The following is a 10366-nucleotide window of genomic DNA, read 5'->3' on the forward strand; positions in this document are numbered from 1 at the left end:
GTGGGACCACCTGTACAGAGCCTCTTTAAATCACTAGATTCATTTTTAAATATTGTAATAATCATATTTCCCAGTTCTATTTTGTATGTTATGCATGTTAAATTCAGCAAACCCATAAAAATTCTGCTCTAAACACCATACAAGTTTGTTTCCTGTAGTTGATCGGTCCACTCAAACAACAAAACATGATTTTAACGAAATTTTCTGTTCTTTGCCTTTTTAAAAAGGCAAGATGCTTCACTAGTCAAAATCTTGTGCAGGTAAATGTTAAATATTTTTGGATCTTTCTACAAAGTTGTCAAAGATACAGCAGTGGCAATAACACTTCTTTCTTTCACACTTATTTTTATAGGAGTGAAACTTACACACTTTTCTTTATGAAATTGGAGGTGTGTGTGTGTGTGTGTGTGTGTGTGTGTGTGTGTGTGTGTGTGTGTGTGTGCACGCGCATTCTAGTCACCAGTTTGAGCTGAAGCAGGAGCTGGTAAACGTCAGACATGTCTGCCAACACAAGCAGGTGAGTGACAGCTGAGAGAAGTGCGCGAGCCGCCCGGACCATGTTGCCTCTCTTCACAGAGGAGCAGGGGTCTTCAGCAAACTCCCCTGAGGCCATCCGCATGGACTCGCCTAAGATGAACACACAAACACACAGGGTTATACCAACAGTGTACTCATCAAACAAAACGTTACATCACTGTTCTAACGGTCATATCAGCACTTTATATGGCGAGCAAATGCTGTGAAGAAAACACTGGAGGGAAACCTCAGCCAAAAGCTATAATTCAGATTCCAGCTAATGCTGTAGAAGTGACATTGAAGGACCAGAAACATCATGTGACCAACGATGAGGACCGCTCTCTACTGATGATCATATCTACATTTCTGTACACAGATAACCCAACCATAAGGCGGAGACTTCAATGAAACCGGCAATGTAATGACAGAAGATATAAGCAAAGAATGTAGCCTATGAGTGGAGAGAATACATTGTTGTTGCCCAATGAAAAACATGCATCTCCAACACCCCCTGCTAAGCCAGGCCAGACTTAGTATTTCTTTAGTTTAATGAGGTTTTCAGCCATTTCTCCTGGCAAAAGTCTTCAAAAGGATTCTTGGGTCGTCTTGTATAAAGTGCCCTTTTCTTTTTGAGGTTTGCTTCACAAACCCAAGGAATGATCAATCCACACTGCAGGGAGGTTATAAGAAAATAACCAAGTTGTTTTACGCTTGCAGTTTCTGCAGAATAGGACATTTTAAAACAGCAATTCAGAGGAATTGTGGAGGTGAAGATGTGATCTAGAAGACAAAGACTCAGAAAAACTCAGCTGCTAGTTTGCTGCCAAGACTAAACAAAGGCCCTAAATGACTGCCAAGAACCTACATGAAAGTTTAAGACTGTTGGGGCAGTGCTCCACTGTGTAGGAGCTACAAAAATTGTTTGCAAGCTGTGATTTCTGCCAAAGGTAGTGTTGCCAAGCCACGACTATGTAAAAGTGCTCAAAGTTCAGCACAGGTCGCACTGATTGTGCGTGTTGTTAGGTCATTTGGCGAAGGGTGTCCAAACTTTTGCATAAAAACGGATACAAACACGCATGAATTTAAGCTTTTTAAGTTCAGTCCAGTTAGTCAAATGCAACAGCTACCAAGCATGCAGTAAAGCACGCTTTTATGGACTATAGATTAAAGACAACCGCAAACTATTCCAGCTTTAATTAGCAGTTTGTAATTCCCCCCCTCCCCCATTTAAATTGCTAATTACCCAACCCGTACGTATTTCTACAGGTGTTTAGCAGCTCAGTTCCACTGAAGGAAGTAATAAGTCCACTTGTTTTAGTAGTAAAAGGGGCGGAAGGAAAAACAAAATATTGGTTCTCTGTAATTGGTCCATCTGTGATGCATGTACCTGTTCAGTATCGAAGCACAGGATACATCCATGACCTGCCCAGAATAATTCACCAGAGCATACTTGAATAACGCCATATTGCCCGCACTTGGGCAAAACGAATAAAACCAACCAGTCACACCATAACTGATCAAAACGTCATGCTTCACTAGAGACCGTACTGCAGTCTTTGTTTTTGAGGAAGTTTGTGAGAAAGAAAACTTGTGATTGGCACAACATGCAGGACTGGTCACCTGTCAAGCAAATAGATGAAGAGAATGTCTCGAGCTGTCTCCTTTGAAACTTTTACAGAGAAAAAAAATAATAATAATGGAAGTGCTGCCTTGCTTCTCTGGTTAATGAATAGCTGGTCACTGGGAGTAGTTCTCCAAAGTCATCGTTTTTAATCACTGGACCTCTTCTCCTCTTTAAGTCCAGAGAGTTGGGTTTTTTTATGTTTACTCCACATTTTTAGTTAGCAGAAACTGCAAAAACATACAGTCTAGCTTTCTGGCACACTGGGCTTCCTGGGGCTACAAGACAGGTGAGGTGAGGGAGCTTCTTCTCCAGTCTCCATCCGATTCAGACAGACGGTGGAGAGCTAATGAATACCAGCTGGAGCATTATTACTAATGAAGGCTGTATAAAACTCTAGAGGGACCTTAGACTGGAGACGTGATGCAAGAACAAAGTAGCATAGCTTTACTGTTATGAAGGTCACTTCCAGTCCAGACTGAGGCCAGAACCAACATTTCCAGACCAATACATTTGGAAGCAACATTTTACTGGAACACTAAAGCTGGAAGTGGCCTTGTGTATCATTTTGAGCCAAAAAGACTGAACTGGAGAGAAACAAAAGGAAATATAATAATTCTGTGCCTAATCAACACATATGGGCTAATCAAGGTACAGTGACATCTTCACTAATTAAGCTGAACTCGAAATGCCAAACCATTACCAGTGCCATTTTTTTTCAGCCATTCTTCTCCAATACAGAGCTGTATTGATATAGATGCAGATCTCTGAAGATTTTTTATTTTTTTTTAATATTAGAAGTGAAGATGTGAACTAGGTGACTGGTATTGCTACTTAACATCCTCAGCATACTTAACGCCACCATTAAAATAGACTTTCAAACAACTTCCTGTACAAAAAGTTTTGAACATTACAGGGCATTTTTACATTACACTATGCAACCTTGGCAGTGAGGTAAGAACATGCTTCCAAAAACTTACTCCACCACCTCATTTTTGCATTTTTCCTTCCTTCACCTTCAGTGACGCCTCTGTATCTCTCAGCATATCTAGAAATGCACCCAAGGTGGGTCCTTTAGTGCATGCTCAACATGCAAATTACACTTTCAAGCTGTAAGGGAATCCAGGAAAAAGAAACAGGCTTTGGTGGTTTAATGCAATTCCAAACTATTTGAAAGACATGGAGGGCTACACCTCTCTCAAAATAAGGACAGTATTCCAAAAGTCAGTGGGTGCTAGGCTAAAAGCTAACCAGTTATAATATCTTCAAACCACAACAAAAGGACAGCAACTCTACCCAGTAAAACTCAGGAATGATTAGCGTTTTTGTTAGTGTTTAAAACTACGCTTCATAAAATCGCAAATAAAAGTAGAGCTTTATCCACCCACACAGTAGCCCTCCGCAAGAGGAAAACCAGCAGACCCAATAAGGTGCTAAACAGGATTATAAATCTGCATCAAATCATCTTTCACTTCAACCAAAGAGAGAATATACCATTTATCCATCAAACAACTTAAAATACTCAATAAAAGTACATACTTTGGCTTTGGCTTCACCTTTAATTTAACTAATATAACAATAAATAAATCAAAAAAGGCCCATTTTTATTTCAGGCTGACATTAAAATGTGGTTTAGACTGACAGTACAACCAGCAGATCTTTTATTCTGAGGGGAAACGCAGTTTTATTCTTGTTAGCGTCAGATAAAAAGCCAATTACTGCAACAGTAGGCTCCCGACACCATTAGTACAGTGCAGGAGATGCCCTAGGCCAAAAAGCAAATCAAAACATTGCAGGTTTTGGGTTATGCTTTTAAACAGTCTGCCATTACAGTAAACCAGGGTGCGCAGTTTTAACTGATTTCAATCAAGTTAAACTGTATGCTTCCCTTGAACACACAAGGGGAAAAGTGTCAGTGCAGTCCGATACGTGATTAAACAGGAGGCGTATCTATTCCTTCCATCAGCTGAAGAGTTCAGAAACACTTTCGGTGTGAATTGGCCTCTACTGTTCAGTTTTTAAAAGCTGCCCTCCAGCTTTAAGAGTTACAGTGACAGGAATGGGAAAGAAAGCTAATCAGCTGGTCAGTGCCTGGAAGGAGACAGAGGTGGTAGCCTGAAAACAGTGACAAGTTAATTCCCAGTTTAAGACGAGAGAGCAGAAACCCAGGTGCGAGAGCGTGAGGCGAGAGCTTTTCAGGAGGCAGCTAAAGGGCTCCAAACCAAGCACACTTCAAGTCTGCACTGCCTTTGCCTGCCGGACACTTGCTATCACACAAAAGCAGCCCATTTGAAATGAGGTCAAGTCAGCAGCAAAACAATGGCTGTTTATCTGATGCACCTGCCGGAGGGTGTTGTCTCAAGTCCTGCACAGCTGAATAGTTTCTTGTGTTGGAATTTATGTTGCCTTACAGAAGATATACGTGTTTTATAGGGGGAATAAAAATGTTAGATTAAGTCACAATACAGAATTTTGTATCATAGTGCTCTGTAGCCTCTTTGTTTAATATGCGGAAGTATATAAGGTGCACATTTTAATAACAAAAAAAAAAAAAAAAAAAAAAAACATCCTGTAATAACTTTTTAAAAGCATGCATTTGTGGGCAGAGCACCTTTGCTTTCGGTTTTTACATTCCTAATAAGAATAACTATTCTTTAACAGTGTAAAAATGATAATTCAGTAATAAAATACATTTATTTGGTAGAGTCCAGAGACGTCACTGAATAATACTGAATTTAATCATGAATTTTAGATGACTCACTACATCCCTAGCAGATATGAACATGAATGAGAGTTCCCATGAACTGCAAAACACCGTTGTGGCCTCTTCAAAAGGAAAATGCAAAAACTAAAACGGGCCAATTGCAAAAGCCCAAAAACTGTTGCGCAACAGTCTTGACTCATTTCATTTTCGCCCTCATGAAGTACAAAAGCCTTTCAAGCAAGTCGGGAAAAAACCTAACACCTGACAGGTTAATCACTACTTGAAGGGTCGACTTGCAGGTCTCCATATGACCGCCTGGGCAAGAGTGGTAGCGACCCATGGAGAGGCAGAGGAACGTACCATTACCAGTCCCTACAACAATCTCTTTGGATAGCGAATAGCACAACCTGCTAACTTAACACAGAGCAACAAGAGCAACATTTTCCAGTAAGACATGGTAATAATAAGTAAATACATAAAAAAAAAATCTTGTTACAGGTCTACAAACCAGACAACGGAAGCAGTTTCTTCCCCAAGAGTTCACCATAAGAGGAAAATCAGCGTTTCATTCGGAGGCAATACAACAGGGTTGCAAATTAGCTTGTAAAACTGTATCTGAGCACCAAACCAAAGATTACTTACACATGGGGGGGGTGTCTGGCAATTCGATTCAATTCAGATAATTTTGGGTCATGATTCGATGACGTTAAAGTCATAGTTCATTACCGCCTTTATATTTTGTAAAGCTTTAAAACCCAACCTTAAAAAGTCTTTTTAATCATAATGCATATTTACATAACGTAACTTGGGTCTAGCATATTTACCGTAAACTTAAACCACTTGCCTTCGACCGAGTTAAATGGTCGCAAATCCTTTGTGATACAGCAGGCGATAGAGTGGGAAATCTTCACAGCCCTTGGGGAATTACCTGGCAGATTAGTGCATTGCTCTAGTCTTGTGTAGTTCGCTGGTCTGCTGCTTTTGGCCACTTAACTTTTTAGTTTAGGGTTATGTGACACAAACTGGGCCCGTGCATTTGCTGTATTTCTGAACGACCTCAACTTGATTTACAGTCTTAGGGAACAATTGTGTTCATGTCAAGCTCCCTTTTCCCCGGGACATTGTAGAATCCAAACTGAGCCCAAACACTGGCTTTCAGCGACAACAGGGCGGGCTGATTTACGCTCTCCCCAGCTCCATGCTAGCGGACTCCATTCAGACAAACTGAGCTGACTGACTAGCTTGCTGTACGGTGGCCTAGAGAGCCTTCTTCTATGGTGGCTAAGTGTACACATAATGCGGTACGCAGCGCGCTCTGAAGTAGGGGGGAAAAAAATTGTGGCAAAAAATAAAATATAATAAATTATAATAAACTAATAATAATAAACTGTAATAAATTTGCTAGGAACAGGAATCACAATCCTTTAAAGAATTTATTCTTACCACTGCAATTTTTGCACCGCAAAATGTATAATAGGGGGGAAAAAAGATACAAAAAAAATAAATAAAAGCTTTCCCCAATTTAAAGAATTCAAATTAGCACAATAAAAGTGCAACCACCTCAGCCACTTTTTACAAAGAAGGAAAATAAGGCCCAATCTAAAAACTAGGCTGAATTGAAATTGATTCACTGCAGCCAGAAAAATCAATTTAAGAAAGCCGAGAATGAGGATCCCACCCCACCCCACCCCCAGGATAAAAAAGGGGAATCTTCTTCTCCTCTAACAAGAGGTCATATAGCCCAGAGTTGGGCTGCAATCTGAACACACAATTTTATTTTTGTGTAAAAGGAGTTTGACATCGAAGATCTTCCGCTCCAAACGGCCTGTTACAAAAGCCAGTCCGAAGATCAGACTGCTTTCACCTTTCCTAACACAGAAAAGGATTTCACCAGCGCACTCGAAGAGGCCTCAGAGGACAGAAGACCTGAAGCCTGGCTTCCCTCCCGAGGGCACAATCAATACGGCCATTTTCTCCAAGCCTGATAGGGATCAGGGTGCCTTTTAAAAAAAACTCCCATCCATCTCCTCTGAAGCAGTGCTCTCTCCAGACCACCGAGAACCTGCTGAAACGTTTCAAATGGACGTCAACATCACACTAAAGCAACGTGCACAGGCAGATCCCTCCACAGGGGACGAGCACGCGGATAGCATTATCATTCAGCTGGCATTAAACTGCCTGGGTTGAGAAATGTATGAAGAGGCTCTGACAAAGCACAACAGTGAGACTTCAGAAACGTGGCTCGTGAACTAAACGTTTGCCAATTTGCTCAAAGTGGCAGACAACAAAAGAAGTCCACCGCTGACCAGAATTTTCACCTCGACATTCATCATAGCACGCTGAACCTGAATTATGAGTTTTCTGCTTTATTGCATGTTCAGGAAGGGAGCTGACCAACCTTAAGCGCTTGTTCAGTCTCCAGACAAAATAGGAGCTCACACAGCCAGGCAAATTGCAGGCTTTTGGCACCACATGCTGTGAAGTAGTACGGAAATGCATGGTTAGTCTCAATTCAGAATAGCCATCCCAATACGCCCCTAAAGTAATGGCAAAATGACATGTCGCTCCCAGTCGAGCAGCCCCTACAGTAGGACTGTGCCGTCTGGGACAAGGAAACCTCCAGTGGCCCTTAACCACGCATTACACAGCAATTTTTATTCGGCTGCCGCCTTCTCCTCTCCTGAACGCTGCAGCTGGGTACGCAGATGCCATTCAATCTGGAAAAGGATTTAACTCAATGGCAGCATTATCAGCTCCTTCATGCGTGGCTGAGCCATGCCGGTCCCAGGCACCAGCACTCGGGCTCTGGATTCCACGCAGATGACGGCACCCAAACCCAATGTGACATTCCAGTGTCAAAGCAGACTGCTGGCCAGCTTCCCCCACACGTCCAAAACAAGCAGAGTTGCTCCAACAATAGCACACAACACTCGTTGGAGCAACATCTCTGTCAACTAAGTAGACCGACTCGGCCCCTCCTGCACCACGACACACCAAAAAAGATCCAAAGGAGAGGAGAGCACTCAGCGTCGAGCTGAAAGAGCTCACGTCACCTCCTGAATGACTGTGACAGCTTGACGGTTATGGATAATTTCCATCACACAAATGTCGGAAATAACAGACTCAAGTCTGATAAACAAGAACTGCAATAGCGAGGGCTTTCTCTGACGCTCTCAAGGTTTTCAAGCCTTTCAAACATCTAAAACTGGGAGTTTCTGCACTTATGCTGCTTTGCCAGTGTTGTGAGAAATGGGCATGCCTCTAAACTCCACTGAGATACATCAAGTGGCATCTTGCAAAACGGCCACTAACGCCCATGCCAGTGCCTCTTTACTGCACAGAGCAAGCCATGTGTAGCAATTCGCCCGTAAAGCCATGCAAATCCACTTTGGACCGAAGAGACGACAGAGAAAAAAAAAAAAAAAAGCTGGAAATGCCATCTGCACACATTTACCTGGAGGCCTACCAACCTGAGAAACACATACATTGTTTAAGCCTGGGCAACAGCATTTTCCAAGGGGGACGATGAACGGGACAGTTTGACACGGATTAAAATGAAACAAGCCTTAAAAACAACTAGGAGGGGTATATTTAAAAAACACCCAGATTAGGTGAAGTGGACATGGGTAACCGCCCATTAACCTGCTTCCTGCACAGGAAGAAAAGTAGACAGAGGTGTCGACATTGTGTAATGAGGTTTAACAAGAGAATGAGGAGGGACACAGGACAGATAGCCCGAGGGAAGCATTCTGCAAACCGCAACACAAACAGCCCGTGCAAATTTGGTGCCACCTGCTTAAATCAAAATAGCCTCCATCCACATGAGCAGATGAGCAAACAGGCTGCAGATTATGGAAATGGAAAACTATCAAATCAGGGATTAAAATTGAGTTATAGGAGTTATGTAACTGAATGCCAGGAGTAGTGATACTGTTTCAATTGAGAATAGCCTACCACTTTTGTTCTCTTATTAAAACAGCAAAACCCAAAATCAAGACAATTAAATACCCTGCTTGCGGACATCCTCTACGGCAGCGGTCAGCTCCTCTTTGAGAAACTGGCTCTCCTTGGCAATCTTCTCTCCTTTCTCAAGGAAGTTCTGAGTGGCTGTCTCGACCGAGGCGGCCAGAACGTGAGCCTTTTTGGAACGCCCCTTCTTTTTATTGGATGGTCCTTTGTTGCTGGAGTTCACCAGGGTGGTAACCTGAAAGTAAAGTAAGTGTTAAGACAGAAACAAACTGGAACATTCAGTACGTTCTTCTACGTCATTCAATAGCTTATAAAGAGTAAAATAAATAAACATAGCACAGCACCTCAGGCTCAGGTGAAATCAAAGACCCACTGATTCTCTCCAATCCACTGATTTGCATTACGGTGCTTTAAAAAGCTGATAAGAGGAAAGATAAAAAAAATATTTTTCTTAGCCAAGTGATCTTACCTGGGTGACCAGAGGTTCAAGCAGTCTTTCCACAGCCAGAGTGCGGATCTCCAGACTCTTGGGATCCCATTTGAAGTTGATGTTGGCGGTATTAATACTCGTCATGTTTTCTTTTCTCTTCTGTGAAGAGAAGGAGCATTTAAAAATGATTGCTGGTCAGACTTTGACGAAAGAGGCAGCCAGAATGCCAGAAGCTCCTGTTCTCAAATGCATTTGACACATTAGCACCAAAGAAGTTTCATCAAATTTACAGACTGTACCTACTTCCCACAACGCACTGGGAGTCTTGTCTAATGATGTTAATTTGCTCCACCACTGGCCAAAATTACACTGGCAGCCTTTAGTGCTGCCAAGTAACACTGGCCCATTTTTCGATTTCCCTATTCACACGCTGACTGGCGCGCTATTGATCAGCCATCATGCATTGAAGGACAGGGATAATCACGCAACCCTGAGGGGTTAGCTGTTAGTAAGGGGCCTGGACTTGTCTGTGCTGTAAAATAGACATTGTTTACCACTCAGGATAGACAACAGGGGCAACTTAAGGGAGGGTGTCCAGCAGTATAACAAAATAACCAAACTAACAAAAAAATTTAAAAAAAAGAAATAAATAGGACAGTACAACTGTTCACTTGGTGTGAACCTTGGTGTAATGGTTGAGCTGATCTACAAGCTTGATGGTTGAGCTGATCTACAAGCTTGATGAACCAGACCATGCTAGACCACCAGCATGACCAAAATAAAATGCTACATACACTATGCTAGTCAAGAGTTGGTTAACCAGCTTGCTTACCAGCCTGGGTTTTGTGTTTTGGGGTTTTTTGGTCTGGATGAGCAGATTTTTAATCACCCTGCCCATCTAAGACCGGTTTAGACCATCCGAAACCAGTAAAAGCTGGTCTTGAGTTGGATTTTTCAGCAAGGGACAGCACTCACGCTGTGTCTGAAGACTGCTGCTACACCTACACCAAAGCATGGTGGCCTAATAATTGTTCACCACACCAGGCTTTCAATTCAATACAGGAACCAAACACACACACACAAACACTTCCTCTTGAGCTCAAACTCTACAGCAGGGAGGTCAGAC

General features: G+C 42.3%; 1 protein-coding gene across 1 annotated transcript in view; it reads right to left on the reverse strand.

Moving 5' to 3' along the window:
* Positions 1 to 10366, reverse strand: part of ctnna1 (catenin (cadherin-associated protein), alpha 1) — a 151331-nt gene that overhangs the window by 138073 nt on the left and 2892 nt on the right. The window contains exons 2-4 of the mRNA XM_072674303.1: positions 9280 to 9399; positions 8850 to 9045; positions 461 to 627 (exon numbers count right to left, since the gene is read on the reverse strand). Of these exons, the coding sequence (XP_072530404.1) occupies positions 461 to 627; positions 8850 to 9045; positions 9280 to 9384 (468 nt within the window). The 5' untranslated portion in view covers positions 9385 to 9399. The remainder of the gene's footprint in view (positions 1 to 460; positions 628 to 8849; positions 9046 to 9279; positions 9400 to 10366) is intronic.

This window comes from Salminus brasiliensis, chromosome 2 (genome assembly GCF_030463535.1).
Source record: "Salminus brasiliensis chromosome 2, fSalBra1.hap2, whole genome shotgun sequence".
In the NCBI taxonomy this organism is placed as follows: domain Eukaryota; kingdom Metazoa; phylum Chordata; class Actinopteri; order Characiformes; family Bryconidae; genus Salminus; species Salminus brasiliensis.